This window comes from Poecile atricapillus, chromosome 2, assembly GCF_030490865.1.
Source record: "Poecile atricapillus isolate bPoeAtr1 chromosome 2, bPoeAtr1.hap1, whole genome shotgun sequence".
In the NCBI taxonomy this organism is placed as follows: domain Eukaryota; kingdom Metazoa; phylum Chordata; class Aves; order Passeriformes; family Paridae; genus Poecile; species Poecile atricapillus.
Window position 1 is genome coordinate 56,242,484 of NC_081250.1, and position 16,334 is coordinate 56,258,817.

Genomic DNA, 16,334 nt, shown 5'->3' on the forward strand with positions numbered 1-16,334 from the left:
GAAAGTCCTGGAGACAGTCCAGCCATTTTTTGGGTTTCATGTGGGTTGCTGTCTACAGTAAACCACAGCCTGGTTGAGATGGTTTTGTGGATGAAACGTTGCAACACAGGGTTATCTTTTTAGCTGGAGGGAGGAGGTCTAAAAATAATCTTTGTTTCTAGACTGGAGTAAGGTTTAACAATTTCCTAATTGACTGGCAAGTGTAGCTTAAAAAGATGGGAGAAATTTACTGTATGAGTATTTTTAAAAACATGGAAACATTTTCATTGTTGCTAGCGTTCTGCCTTTGTAACCCTTTTGTGGTCAAGACTTTTCTACAAGACAGGAAGAAGGTGGGAGTAAAGGGAAAGGACATGCTATTGCAGCTGTAGTGCCAAAATACTTTCCTCTTAATAAAGATTGTCCACTGCTGTTGTTGGCAACAGCAAATGGAATATTTAATCTGTGGGAAAGTTCATTAACAACACTGTATTGCCCACCCACTAACAAAATGCTGAAGCTCTGCACTAATTACCCATGACTATTAGCCTTCATCTTCAAAAACAATGTCACTGTCATGAAGTAGTGGGAGCGATATTCAGATGAGGAGACAATGGTTTTCTGAATATGAGAAAAAGAACAAAAGAAAATCAAGCATAATGTCTGAAACACAGAAAATGCACCAGCAGATGATGCTGTAGTGTGGCTATTAGAGACTTGTGACATCTTTGGCATGTGACTGGTAACTTCTTAAAAATAAAAGTGTTTACTTTTGCATCTAAAGACTAATATTTACAGCTAAGCTACACTTCTTCTACCCCCTACACAAGGTGGGGTGGGGGAAGAAATGCACAAAACTGCCTCATAGGAAATTGCATACCAACTTATTTTTAATGCTGTGGGTAATTTTTGTGCGTCTGATTTTCATGCTGCTTTCCTTTTGACTTTTTTCTTAAGTTGAATCATTGCAAAGTTGGTAGGAACGGGTCAGCAGAAATGTGTGGCGGTATGAGTTTTTTCTAAAAATCTGATCACAACATTATTAAACACTTTTTGAAATAAAAATAGCCACCAAACTGCACTTGTAACAACATTTAATCCACAAAGCCATTTCAACCAGACTGGTTTACTGTAGCCAGTAGTCATTTGGGAGATTTTGGTCACAGATAGCCTCCTCCTCTGCCCCAAGGAGATCCTGTTGTGGTGGCCATACTTCCCATTTTCAGAAACCAAATCAAGGTATTTTAAGAAAAAGAGAATACATTTTCTTCAGAGCCAATGACAGGCCTGATATTTTGTGAAGGACATTTCCTGCAGGTGTGAGCTGTTGCTCAGTAGCAGTATTGCTGGCCTACATATTAAAATAGCCAGACTCTACCACTTCTGTTACCCTCTGACACCTGTCTGTCCTGGTATTAGGAGAGAAGTCTGAAATTGGGAACTGTAAAACTTAAGTCTTGATAGCACAAATCTTTTTATTTGCTTTATATGCAGATTACATTCTGTTGGGAATTTTCAAGGACTTGTATTACTGTCAAAACCTATCTTTAATAGCATGTGTCTCTTTTGCTGACTTGGAGATGCTGAGGGAAAGAAGGCATCTTTCAGACATCTAGGCCTGTGATTTGGTATCCCAGTTTATTTTGTCACCAGGAAGTTGAAGATTAATATCCAGGCCTGTACAGTGAGTGTTTTTGGAACAAGTAATTTTTCTTTGAGATTAGAAAGGCATTAAACTGAGTTACATCTCTTTGATTCTCTATATGCAAGTTTCTACCCCAAGAGTATTCCTGAATTATCTTCTTTCTACACTTGCCATACACATACAGTGTTGTTTAAAAACAAACACACAAAAACCTGTCACAGAGAATCACTTGATAAAAGCTGTGTTTAATTGCAAGGTTGTCTTTATAAACCAGCCATATTCATTATGTGTGCGGTGTGATGGAATATATGAAACATACTGACATAACATATATTTGTGAAATCCTTAGATGTGTCAAGGTGCAGAGCCCTTACCTGACAGAGAAAAGGTTAAGCTCTTTGTCCTGGTAAACCATAAATCATTCTGTGGTTAGTTTACAGCAGTAGTTTGTTACTTTGTAAATACATTTCTAATGATTTTCAGAGAGCTTCTTACACACAAGAATGTAAGAAACAGAACTTTCATTTTACAAAACCTTTGGGGCTTATGACTAAAAAGTATGACTCACTATGCTTATCCTTCCCTATTTACCCTGGCCACAATATTGGTAACTTGCAGGAGTTAACACATTTTCATTTCAATACAAAGAAATGTCTTACCCTTACTCCCTTTTTTTCCTTGATTGTTTAGGAATTGTTTTGAAGTGCAGTAAATTGACTAAATATGGCTTGGTCTCCATTTTACTACCAGTCAGCATGGGACAGTTATTCTTGGAGCTGATGCTAGAATCCTTGAACGTAAATTTGGAAAGTCTAGTATTTGATGAGAGCTTGTGTGTGGGATACAGACATTGAGCTGTTTTACTGAAGTAGCCTTGCAGAGTGTGGCATTAAGTCCTCTGGACTGTTTCAGGCACATTTTAGAATTGGAGTACAGTTAGGCTGTAGTCCTGAGAAGAGCTGAGTGCCATTTCACTTGTAAGCTTTGCCTGAAGAATGCCAGCATTCAATACAAGATGCTTGTTGAGATCTTTTAAATGTGAGTTGCATGTGTTTTCCTTAGCATACTATCAGCATACCAGTTGTTCAGTTATTCGTATGATTTTGTATTGCATGTTTGTTGCTCTGAAAAGACATAGGTTGCACAATTATGGTATAATATTGCTCTTTTGGCCTTTGGAAGTAAATGCCTAGGCTAAGCTAAAACCAGCCTTGGTCTGAAGTGGTGCAGTCATCCAGGCAGCACTGTTCTTTGATGTAGCAGAATTAATTGTATTTAGAATTCATCATAGCTGTGGCACAATGAATTCTAAATAATGAAATATCAAACAAGTAAACTTCTCTCTATAGGTAAACATTTAATTTGTTAGTGTTGGTGAAGGGAGGGATCTTTTACTGTTCATGATGCTAGCAGCTGTAATGGAGAAACCCATATGAATTGCATTGTGAAAGGATGTGCCTGGTAAGGCAATGATGCTTCTTTCCAGTACTTGTCTGTGCTTAGAAACTTGACTGCTGCAGCATGGCCTTATTCCATTCACACTTTCTTGATGTGTCTGCATGCTTCCTTGCAGACAATTACTAGGACTGTCTTAATATCTTCATCTCTTTCAAATGCTGCTGCTACTTCTTCTGCTCTGCCCCCTTTCCCACCATCTGTGGGTATGTATTTTATTTTAGTGGGGTTTTTTTTTCTTGGTTTTTTTTTTAAGATTGGTTTTAGCCACTGAGTGTATGTTTGCTAAAAGCAAGATTTCTGTGCTTTTTGGAGTATGTGTATGTATGTGTTTATATATTTGTATGCATACATTCACACGTGTCTATATCTACAAACACACATATACAGAACTTTATATTCCTAAAAATATTACCTTACCAGCAAACAAAAACTTGTGATGCTTACTGTACCTCAGTAGTACACATGTAAATTACATCGTACATTTTGAACATTTGAGCATCTGGTAAATGTAAAGAATAGTCGGTTAAAATGTCCCCAGTCATTTAAAGTTTGGTTGTTCTGGGCAGAAACTAGTGAAATTCAGACCTGTCAAGAAAAGGGAATTGGAGTTTGGATCAATTATCCCTGGCAATCCATTTCTGTTGGGATGTAGCTGGTGTGCCTTGTAGGAGAAACGTATGCAATAAGCAGTTTGAAGTTCTCCTGAGAGGGAAGATGGAGAACCTCCTTTCTGCATCTGAGCACAAAGGAATGCTTTGTTTGCTCCCAGCATCTGCAGTCTGTGATCTGATAATTTTTGTTATCATAATCAGCTTTACTAGATAGTGAAGAAGGGAAGGTAATAGCTTAACACAGTCTAACCCATGCAAATACTGGATTTAGATATGCTTAGAGTATTTCTGGATGCTGAGGAGGAGTGAAGCAGTTTCTGTGAATCCTATCTCTATGCTCGGAATGTTATAAATCTAAACAACTGAAAAAATACAGTTTGTTTCAGTCAGAGAGCTTTACCTGACTGTATTTAACTAATTGCCTGTGGAGGCTTTAGGTTTTTTTTCCTTCGAATCTCATAAATAAAGCAATATAGCTTTGTGAAGTATTCTCAGTTTAATTATGTATGGAGTTTCTATGCTGTATTTTGATACTGCTTATGAATTTGAATGAGATGCTCCTGAAAGACTGGGTCTTGAAGTTGCTGTCCAGGTTAAGTTCACATCTGACTTAAGTGATTTGTTTCCAGAAAAACTGTAAGAACTGTTGTGTTTCACAAGTGCAGAAAACACTGATTTTCTTGTATGTGGAAACTTAAAAAAATAATAAATTAATGCTTGCATTTAACATCCTTAATAGAGGTTTTGTGTTTTACATGAGCCAGTAGCAAAATCATGGAAGTTGTAATGGAATGAAATCTGTTTTGTATTTCATCTTGCCTCACAGAAATCTATGTTCAAGCATCTATAAAGTAGATGAGACCTTCTCTGTAATATCAGGGTTTTCTGACGGATTCACCATTTCATTCTTTATTTTTTTGTTGTTGTTGTCTTTGTTTTTGGAGGAAATCTCAATGTAGCTTATAGAATATGCAGATACTATGTGTATTTTTAGAGCATCTGTTAGCCTTTTGCAAAGTTAAAGCTAATCATACTGATTTAAAGTATGGATTCTACTAAATAGACAGTTTTGGTATGTGAAATCACTTAATGAATTTAGCCATTTATTCCCTATGCTGTCATGCAAGAAAATTAAGTTTTTCCTCATGCGTTAAGAGCAGCCTTCCATTTGCTTTAAAGTTGATAGAGTTTTTAAGTGGTATAGATCATTATCAATGCTAATAGTGTATTTGTGTGAATGTTAATAAATTTTAAGGATAAAGAAATTTGATCCTGTAAAGCACTGTGAACGAAGAACTTACATGTGGGGAAAATAAGTGAACATAGCATGTACAAGATAGAATAGGAGATGTGTCTGTAAGCCATACTTTTTTTTCCCCTGAGCAGTGACTGGAGCATGAGGGCTTTTCATTCAGCTGTTGTTGCACTTGAATCTGAAATGAGTAAGAGAATTTGCTGACCTCATGTCTTGGTAGTTGTATCTTTCCTGTAGGGGTCAGGCTGCTGTGGAAGTACCGAGAAACAAGCATGACTTTCAACTTCAGTGGTTTGAGGTTACACCACAGTTAATCTTCAGTTAAACCTCTATGATATTCTGCAGCTTACTGATCTTGGAGATTGAATAAGTAAATTTTTCCTCAGTTTAAAATACAGGTTAGCTCATGGTAACCCAAAGGATGGACACTGCATGGAATTAAAGCACATTTCAGAGTAAAGGAGGAAGTGCATATGGAAAATCAAATAAAAACCAGCTTGTGTTAGATTATAGCTATTGTGCTTTGCGTCATAGTTACATCACTGCTCATCTGGCTGCTTTTTAAGTTAAATGCTGTTTCCTGAATCTAAAATTGCTGGTACATTTCATCCTTTCCTGCTCTTCAGAAGAAGGAATTTAAAAGAAATCAAGTGCTTTCCTCTTGAAAGTAATGTTTGCAACACTGAATAACCTAAATTTCATAATCAGAAATTACAGTCTGGCAAGTACTAGTTGTCTATGAATTTGAAGTCAGCCTGCTTTTCTTTGGTCTCTGGGGCTGCTGATATGACTAAGATTCAGAGGTTACACTGGGAACAATTTGATCTTACTATCTGTGCTATTTAAATTATAACACTTCTGGTATATGTGAAGCTTTAAAGGTAAGTGTCAAGGTATTCAGCCCATGATATTTAACCAGACATATGGTGTCATGAGCTGATAAAATGCACAAATCTGATAACACTGCTGTAATTAACTAATCTTTCAGGAATGGGTGAAAACTAAATGCATGTTTTCTTTTTAGTTTGGTTTTGTTTTGAAGTATGTAAATACTTTTATAGATAGACACTTGAGTTTGGCCAGATCTCTTATAGAAAGCTGATCTAAAGAAATGGAGGGGACAATTCACCTACTCTTTTAGTCATTTATGTGTTTTTTTGTTTTGTTTTAGTTTGCAAGTATGCCTGCCACAGGAAATGTGAAGAAAAGGTAAGCATGGTTTTTGGCCTCCCTTCTTGCTTTTGATCTACATGTATTCAAAGTTTAGACAACAAAATCTGTATGAATTTATTAGGAATAAGATGCCTAGCTGGGGTATTGTTCTTGCCACTAATTTGTGAGGAAAAAAAATTAATCTATAGTTGAAAAATTAGCACCAGTGTTGAGTTTCTCATTCTTCCCACAGGAGGAGATGTTTTAAGTTGAAAACATCAGGTTAAGTGGGTGAAATACAAACCACACAGTTGTGCCAGAAAAGAAAAAAACATCTGAGTGAATAAAGTATACATGCTGTTATAATCCAGTTTAAACTCAGAAAGACAAAGAACAGTAATTCTCTATGTATAAACTGGAAAGAATTTAGAAGGTTCAAAATATACCCAAAAATGAGGTTTAAACCAAACAAGGTTAGATGTCAGTGCCAAAAAATTGGTGTATTTTCTTAATAATAGAAAAGACAGAGAGAAAGAGATGGAGAAAGAAGTGTGACTGGGGGGTAGGGGGAGAGACAATGACAGGGGTTGGGTAGAAGCATATCACCCATCTGAGGGTTCCAGTGATGTCTCATTGCTCCCCTCCATCTGATCTTCTTGGTGGTAAGGGTCCCACGCCATGCCACCAGAAGCTGAAGAGTATAGAATTTTGTGGATTAATACACGCTTTGGGCCAAGTGGGAACACCAGTTTGACACTGTCCCTTGCAACACTAAGGATCTGTTGCGTTATCTCTGGTGGTCTGCTGCAGGGTCTGGGGAGCCTTTTGATGGGCCATGACACCCCCTTCTGCTGTGGATAAGCTTTCCCCCAGGAGAAGGGTCCCTCAGCTGAGCTGGTCTGCACATCAGAGGGTGTTCACTACCTCTGACCAGAGGCCTTTCCTACACACACCCAAAGCCTCTCTCCCCCACCCTTTGGAGCAAGGGTCTGTTCAAGCCTGGCAGCTGATAGCCCTGGGGCTGTGGTCTCATTGCTGAAGGTGCTAAGCCTGTGCTTTGTGAATGTCCCCAGTTCCTGAGTTTTATCTTATCTTCATCAGTGAGTGGTCCAGGGCCTCACTCTGAAGGCCTATTCAGGGTGTGATAGTATTCTGTGCAGCTTTTGTAAAACAATTCTAGAAGTCCTTCATGAAAATGTTTAAGTCAAAAACTGTAATATTTCAGTCTCTGACACATGCACACCTGTATGCCCCCACCTATACAAATATATAAATATATAAAATTTGTACAACGGAGATTTAAGGGCAAACTTTTCGCATTGGGTTAGAAGAAGTATAAGAAGTATAAGCATATTATTACTTTTCAGTGATTACTGTAGATTCTGTCAGTTCAGTTTCATTACTTTAGAAAATCTTCAAGTTCCTTTCACACTAGATGAGATTGGTAGTTCCATGGTCTCCCGTGACTTACTTTCCCCATTGCTAGATTTGTGTAAACAAGAGACACTTACAGATTCAGTCTAAATCTAGCAGTCTTGGAGGACTTTATTTTGCCAGAAGCACTTTTGTGGGGTAATATTCCCTTCTTTTAACTTAAACTTTTGATTAGTACCTGCTGTCTATTAAGACAGCATGTTTTATAGTCTGTTCTGGAGACCAAAGATCTCGATTTAATATCTGTGTTGTTACCTTGATGTTTGCAAGCATTTATTTAGTTCAGTACATCCAAGGTGTGTAACTAAATTCAAGAGAAGAGTCTTTGCTTTGTGAAGGACTTGGAGATTTTTCAGGACATTTTGGGAAATTCTAGTAAATACAAGTGTCAGTTAGTTGAGCATCTCCCATTTTGAGTAAAAAGTGTACATGTGCATTTGAAAATTACTGTTTTGTGTGGTATGCTGGGTAAATGCCGAATTCTGTGTTTTTTAATGAAATAAGATAATGAAATACATAGTGGTAATTAAATTTTAAGTAAGGTATTACCTTTTAAAGGGTTTCATCACCTATATTAATTCACCTATATATATACATATAATAATGATTAGTAATAATACTATAGTAATGGTGGCCTATTGGTAGAAGTAGAACAGTTTAGTAGAAAGATGTTTTTTGTTAGACCAGATGATGCAATTGATCCTTCTTTGCACAGTAGCTTTGGTTCTCCACATAGTAATTGCAGTATGGAGTTCTGCCAGTTGTACTAGAAAGAATCTGGTTTGTTGACAACATTGGTAGCTCAAAGATTTACTTGGGTAGTTGCTACATAGAACTAGAGTTTCCAGAAATGATGATATTTAAATGATTCTGGAGACCAGTGTGGTTCTTTAAACTTGTTTTGGAGATGAATAATTTCATATGTACACCTTATGTTTAAAACAGGACATTCATTTCAGCTCTTAGCCATTTGGGTGTTAACTGTTGAAAAGAGTAGAATATGGAGTACCAAAAGCATGTAATAGCCTAACATCAAGATACTGACTGACATGTTTTATGATTTTTTGAATAACTGAAATGAAATTATTAGCATTTGTTACAGAATATTAAAAAAATTATGAAAAGAAGACCAAATTCAATAATCAGTTATTTCTTACAAGAGGCTTATTTTCTGATTTTCGGAAAAGCAGTCAGTCAGCAAATAGCTTAAACTGGAAAACTGAAAATATATTTGGAATGTAAATGTTTAAGACTTTATTCTAATGTGTTTTGGGAGGAGGGAAGATTTTAAGATGACAAGAGAGCTATTAAAGTCACTATTGTGATATGTGAAAGTCAGAAATAATGCCATAAAATTCAAGTGTTTCCATGTCAACATCCAACAAAATGCTCTCGATTTCAAAAATGGGCAAACTGGGGCCTCACAGAGTGAACTGCGTCTTTACAACATGGCATTTTCCTACTTTTTGTGAGAAAGTGTAAGGATTCTGTTTGGTTCACAACCCTCTGGGCTAATTTAGCCTCTTCTGGCTTGCTAAGAAGCATATTCTAGAAGTGTTTGCAAATATTTTCTATAAACTTCCTGCTGGAGAGGTCACTGCCTATTTGGCATGATTCTTGCAGACCTTCTGTAACAGACTGAAATCAGGCCTGTGCTAAATTGCTGTATGCATCTTAGTATTGCCTGATGCAAAGAGCTGTTTTTCCTTATGATTTAACACATGTAATCATTAAATTTACCTTAGGGAGATGAAAAGGGTCATCCTGTACATGGATGGTTTTCAACTGTAGGGAAATAAAGTAAAAAACTGAAATGACCTTCAAACTCATTTTTGATTTTTGACCAGCAAGTTTCACATGTGTCTTCTGCTTTCATATCTTTCTGTGATGTTGCTGGTGCCCTTTGCTACCACATTCCTTTCTACCCAGTAATATGTATTAAAAAAAACCCCAACAAACCACACTTCTCCCCCATTTTAACCTATGCTTATTGTTTAAATATTGATCTCATCTTATCTTTCATCTTTTTATTTGATGAGCACAGATCTTAGGTCTTGGATGTACACTAGATGCGGTGAAATCTGTGGGCTGAGCAGTGATATCTGCTGTTTGTTGTGACAAAATTCCTGTCTCCTCACCCTAAAACTTCTGGTACTGTTGGCTGAAGTGCCATTTATGACTGTAGGAATCATAATGCTTGTAGTTCTTATCACTGTTACTCAGATTTGGAAGCAGACTGAAATCCTGAGAAGCTAGACTGATACTTACATTATAGATGCAGAATTCTGAGATGCAGCTAGTCTGGTACACAGTTTGTTTCCATTCAAGAAATTTTAATCCATGCTGGTAGTTTGTTCCCTGCCATCCTCCCTATCTGGTAATGCTGCAAGTTTTATTTGCAAATGAAGAATGTTTTCTAATGGAGATTGTGCCAAAATACATACACATGGAATCCTCAAAGAGTAGCATAGTTCCCTGAGTAATCTCTGCCTCATAAAGCTTGGAGAGGTCAGATCGGATACAAAGAAAGGAGAAGTTAAGTCTCAAACAGATACATACAATTGTCAAAATTTTGATTTTTTTTTTTTAAGCTGAAGAGGTAGCAAAAGGAGATACTTTTAGCAAATACACTATATTTTTTGCACTTGTGTCAGATAATTTCAACCTATTTTATAAAGCCCTTTCATCTATTACACAGATTAAATCAGGTGGGGCACTAGCTAGCATTTACAGTTCAGGTTCGCAAATTAAACCACAGTACAGAGGGCTAGTGCAAAGTCCAGTAAAATCTAGTTTTAAGATCTTGATTTCTGCTGTCTGGTTTAACCCCTGTTAGCAACACACAAATTCTGACTTTTTCTTTTGCTTCTGAACTCATTTGGAACAAATCCCACGATTTGAAGAAGGAAGGGACTTTATCTCTGTTTACTGGTTTACAGTTATCAAGGGAAACTAATCAATTTTTGCTTTTAAGTACCTTCTCTTTCATTAGAGGATTTTTAAAAATCTTTTTCCCAAATAACCTATGTAACAAGTGTCTTTGCCTTGTATGTATTCTTCAGAGAATTGAAGAACTTTAATGATGTAGGTCAGGGCTGTGACACTGCAAGATGAAATACCACAGCATGGAAGGAAGATAGCCTTTGTCCTGAGTGTTTTGGGAGGGTAGGTTGGAAAAGGGAAACAGTAACTGACAGGCATGCCAGAAGAAGAAAACTAAGCAGAGAAATATTTTTTTCCAGGCTTAACTCTGAAGGTGTATATTGGTATAAATAGGTGTGTATGTTTTGTGTAACAAAAAAAAATAAATTATGTGTATAAATGTGTGTCTGTGTATGTGTATATATATATATATATAAATTCATGTTAAATACATCTATGACTTTACCATATAGGTTTCTGACAGTCATCTATGTAACATTCAGAAAATCTACTAACATGATTATAACTTCACACTATTTGCAGGATGTCAGTGACTTCATTTTACTGGTCTTTTTACTCTTTCTCCTCAATTTTGTAACATAAATAGTGAACTAGAGTCTTCACAACAGGTTTTCTAGTAGGTTACTTTACAGGTGAAGATTCTTCCCCCTGAATATAGTTTGTGTTACACATAACCTGTGCAAGCATGCCAGAATTTCTTACTTGATAAAACTGTAGCTGGGGAGAAAGTGATTCATTATAGCCATGTGGATAAATTGCTTTTACAAAAGCAATATAATAGTGTTTGAGATTTGGACTTTGAAATGCACCTTTGGAAATAACTGGCTCATTCTTTGAAGATGGCTCTTCCTCTGAAAAATCACATACTTCTTACAAAAAGAAAATAAGAAGGAAGAAGGTAAAAAGGAAATATGCATCTGGAAGTGAAAAAAAAATGCAAATCACTGAAATGTAACTACTGGTTATCCCAGCCAATGAACTGTTGTGCGTTGGGGGGGGCATTATGGTGTTGCTGTTAAGAACAAGCGGGGACAGGTTTTATTTCCCTAGTGCCAGATAGCCTGCCATTTGTTGACTTTTTTTTTGTTTGTTTGAATTAACATTTATCTCATGTTAGTTAGTTACTTATTAACTGATGTGACTGATGTTACAGTCACATGAAGAAAAATTTCCAGCAGATTAATTGTAATCAGAATTCTTCATAAGAAAATTATTTTTAATCATTTTTCCATCAATGTGGGACTTTTTCAAGCTAAGGCTCAATGCAGGAAATATCACACCAGGAAAATGTTTTCATATTAACTGTGTATGCAAGAACAGGTAATTTGTCTTGAAAACAGTTGCTTGATGATTTGTGAATAGACTAACAATGTACCTCTATGTCTATGTGCTGGGCACTGAAGAGGTAACTTTATGAAAGTAGGCGCAGCTTTCTTACATTCTGATATTGCGTGTTAATATGTGAACGTACAGAAACATAGAAGCTAAATCCACCTTGGTGTGGAGCTATGATATATTACACTAATGCATATGCAGAACATTTCTTACAAGAATAAAGAAACTGTTGAAAGCTGACAAACCAGGTTATTGTAGATGTCTTTAAGATTAGCTGTAGCTTCGGTAGGTGGACCAGAAAAGACTTTCTGAAGTTTATTGTTCTGTGCAGTTGGTACAGTGTGTAACTTTTTAAACCAATGACTGAGACCTTTACACTTGGTTTTCTATCTCTGTGTTGTTATTGGATTTAAGTCTTGCTGGTTTGCTTTTTAGCTGTATGCTGTTTCTTTAAAGCTTATTTTTCAGCATGTCCCAGACCTTTGAAAAGTAGGAAAAATAATTAGAGCCACTCATATGTTCTTAACCTAGATTGTTTGGATGTCATACTATCCGCTGTTACCTGTTAACAGGTTAAAAAACACTTTTGCTTTTAGCCTGTGTCTGGATTAACAGTGGAAGAATTTGCTTCAGCTGGTCATGAGAACTAAAGTTGGGATACAGCAAGATCTTGGCTATTTTGCTTCATCTGGGAAGAAATGTGCTATTTTTTTAAGGAGTTAGAAGAAAAAAAAAAAGTCAGTGCATCTTGGGTGGTTCATTGAGTTTTGTAGAACAGAAACAGCAGCAGAATATCAAAGTCTTTGACATGGGTCTTGATTTCTGTAAAAAGGAAGTGCAGAAGACACAGAACCAGAAGATGACATTTTTTTTTGTAAAGTCAGTTTGGTATATATAACTGTTTCAGGTACAGAGGAGCTCAGAGAAGGAAAAAATCAAGTGCTATTTTTCTTGTTAGCTCTCATCTTCTCACAGTCCAGAGCTGCCTGAATAAGATGTCACAAATCTGCAGAGATCTGTAATCTGCTTCTGAAGTTCTTGTCCACTGGATGTCCCCAGTGTTCTTGTGTCAGAAAAATGGATTTTTCTTAGGCAGTGAATCAGCTGTAATTAGCCAGAAGATTACAGCAGAGCTGTGTTTTAGCTAGCTATAGGGGTAGAGATATGCTTGATTCCTCAAGAGTTTTAATCAGTGAAGGGAAGGGAGAGAACAGAGATTATATTTTTGTATGTCAGTGATGATAATTTTATTCCATAATAAGTGGTTCACATTATTAATTACGTGAGCATGTAATGTTAGTTCATCTCTTCCACTGCACCACTCAGCTAACTTGCCAACTCCTTTGGTGTTTCCATTAATTCTTTCTTCCTAGTATATGCAGTGAGAGGAAAGTAATTGACATTTCATGTTTATCTACTTTAACCTTAGGTGTTGCTAATGAGAACACTAACAAAACCAGTTTATAAGTACAAGGTAATCACTTGGTCAGGACAGCTCAGGACAGTCTTTTTTCCCTAGATGCAGGTGTTTGCTGCTTGTGGTGGTGGTGCAGGGTGCATGTGGCTTTGTTTCTTTTATCTGGGCACTGCTCTGCTTGGTTTGTCACTTTGGCTTTCAAGGAGAGTTGGTGATTGTTATTCAAGGTAGCACATGAAGTTTTTTCTTTTTATTATTCTAAGGATTACAAACGACATGAGACATGAGGCCCCCTCTGCTCAGTAACCTAACCGTGAATTGAGTCATTGTAGGACTCAGCAGCTGTCCTGAAAGGAAACTCCACCTTTGTTGTCCAGGTGTTGCTGCAGGGTTTCTAGCTCCACTCTGCTGGTTGAGAGGCACATCTGTCCCAGAGAGCCATAATTTTGAGGGTGAGCATGTTAAATGAAACAGTTTTCACTGGGCTTATCCTCAAGGTACCTGTTAAATTGAGCATGCATGATGACTACTACTGAAGTTCAGCTGAGTGGTGTGAATGGATGAACCTACAGTTTTATGACTGTATGTGTGAGATTTGAGGGTGCCTGCTGTATGAGATTGTAGAAATAATCTAACACTTGTTTTTTCCTAGGTCGTCATGTAATCCAAGTTAGTCATGCTTTTCCTGGCTTTCTTTGTGTTTTGGTTTCTGAATATCAAAATAAGGTGGCTTGGGGTGTTTTTGTGTGATGTATACAGACTATGTTTTTCATAGGAAGTGTTTTTAATTTGGAGACAAATCTCTGAAGATATGTGAATCCACAGAATATCTGTTCTGCTTGCTCTGCTAAACTCATGACCCAAAGTCAGTTCCAGAGCAAGGGTAAGGTGTTGGGAACTGCTGAAATTCTAGATTTCTTGAAAAGCAGAATGCTTACTCATTAACTAAAACTAAGGTGATGATTAAAGAACGCTATAAAGGATAGAGGAAGGGAGAAAGCCCTTCATGTTTCACTGTGTGATGTGAGGGAAAACATTACTCTTCTGTCACATCTCGCCGGAGCTTCTCTGGCTCTATCACTTCGGCCTGCGACAGGAGTGGGTCACACCCCAGGAGCAGGATGACCCGAGGTGTGACTAGAGCACTTGCTCTACGGCTTTTTGGCTGTCAATCTGCGCTCTGAGGAAGCAAGGACGAGAGGGAGGTCTTTTGCATGGGATAATAGAGCATTTATTGCTCTGGGGAATCTTGGGGGCAAAAGATAGAAAATGCAAGCTTGCAACAGCTGAAATAGGGAGGCGGTTCAAAGGGAGGGTATAAAGCATCAGCTAATCAGAGATACCCTGGGGAGGGTAAAAGGCAGGGTTCACAAAATCATCATCCAATGAGGGAGGTAGGGCAGGAAAGTTGGGTCACATGGACTAATCAAACTTCGAAGTTTAGGGGATTTCCGAAGAGGAATTCCAAGCATGCGATGGGCGTAAGACAGATTGATAGGAGACTCAGGGTAGATTGACAACATGGGGTAGGAGGGTCTCATTTGGACCAAACCATCAACTTAGGTAATAACCAAACATACCATTGACAAGAAACACATTGCAACACTCTTTGACCTGTTTCAGTGATTAGAGTATGTGAGCAGGGCACTGAGTTTGCATGGAGCTAGTGCTAACTTTTTAGGGAGCTGAAATTAGATAGTACAGCTGAGAGCAGCAGGTGGATGCTCAGATTCTGCATCTGATCTGGTTGGTACCTCTTTGTCTGGATGGAGCTCAAACAATGCAGCTGGGGCATCTCCAAAGGTATTATCTTTTTTTCCTTATTTTATCAACATCTTTTATTCCAGGTGGTGACACCCTGCTTTCTACCAGGCAGCTATGAGCTGGTGAGTATTTTTGGCACTACTGATAGCCATCAGGTTTTATTAGGTTATAGGTTAGATTATTCTTGTAGTCTCCTATAACCTCTTATTATTTCAGTACTGTGCTATCACCTTTCCTCTCTGAAGGCTTGGCAAATCAGGGATCCATTTCTGAAGCTTGTTGCTGTGTCCTGTCCCATCCAGGAATGCACATGTTTTATGCTTTTATTTCTGCCTTCTAAATGAAAAAAAAGAACAACCAGCTCAGTAATGATTTGTTTCAACATACTGATGTCTTGTGTCAGTTTGGAAGTGCAAGTAGTATAAGATTTGTTTAAGACCTGTTATTTTCGGTTGCTGGTGGAACCCATACTTGGTCAGGATAGGAAAACCTTAAGCCTTTTCTGGCTTGCATGACTGTATTTGGTTGTTTGAACTCCAAGGGTAATATGAGTGATGCTGGGAAGATGGATTCTAAGTTACTTGTTGAACCAGCACTGGCAGCTGCTAGTGTCATTACTAGGACTAAGCAGCCAACCGCTGATGCACAAGTGTCAGCCAAGAACTCTGTGTATTGTAGGTAAGTGATACAACCACTGGCAATTAGGAATACTACATCTCAATTCTGCATTGCTGTGTGAATTGCCAAGCCACTTCGCACATTTTTGTGTCTTGATTTCCATGCTGGAAAAATAGAGGTGATGGTACTTACCTATCACAAACCACAGAAGTCAAAAGGTGGTTTTTAAATAAAGCCTGGAAATCAAAATCAGTTATTTTTGATATTATGAGGAATGTGAGTATCAACTCATTGGAGGTCTCTCCTAGATTTGACTCAGTAATTTTATGAATTAACCCATGTCAGAGTCTGAGGATCTTGTATAGCATCACTGCTAAAATTATAAATAGAAAATAAATCTTTTGTTTGCAGCTCACAGTATTAGGTGCATACTGGCAAATGCAGTTGCTTTCTTTTCTGTTGTGCACTCAACTGAGGTATTGATTCTGAAATAGAAAACTGGTTATTGTGGTTCAGAAAAAAATTTAAACATATAGCATCCTGTGGGATATGCTACTAGTCATTAATAATTCTGATTGAACTTGTTTTATGTGTACATGGGGCAATGCTGATAATATAGTCCCAACTGACTCTGTGACCTGCCAGTTGGTAAAGAATGCAGATGGCAAAAGTGGCCCAACCTGTTTTAGTTTACTAGCAGGAATGTAGACAGGTATATTCAGT

The 16,334-nt window shown here is 37.5% G+C and overlaps 1 protein-coding gene across 3 annotated transcripts in view; it reads left to right on the top strand.

Moving 5' to 3' along the window:
• The window catches only part of TNS3 (tensin 3), a 168,773-nt gene that overhangs the window by 32,861 nt on the left and 119,578 nt on the right, over positions 1-16,334 (top strand). For 2 of the 3 annotated variants that reach the window (XM_058831211.1, XM_058831212.1), the window contains 2 exons: positions 6,120-6,157; positions 15,077-15,115. Coding sequence is in view for 1 of the 3 variants with exons in the window: in XM_058831209.1 (XP_058687192.1) it covers positions 11,786-11,797; positions 15,077-15,115 (51 nt within the window). In the remaining 2 variants the exon portion in view is untranslated. Of the gene's footprint in view, positions 1-6,119; positions 6,158-11,685; positions 11,798-15,076; positions 15,116-16,334 lie in introns of those variants that run through there. The other variant, XM_058831209.1, reaches the window with a different exon arrangement.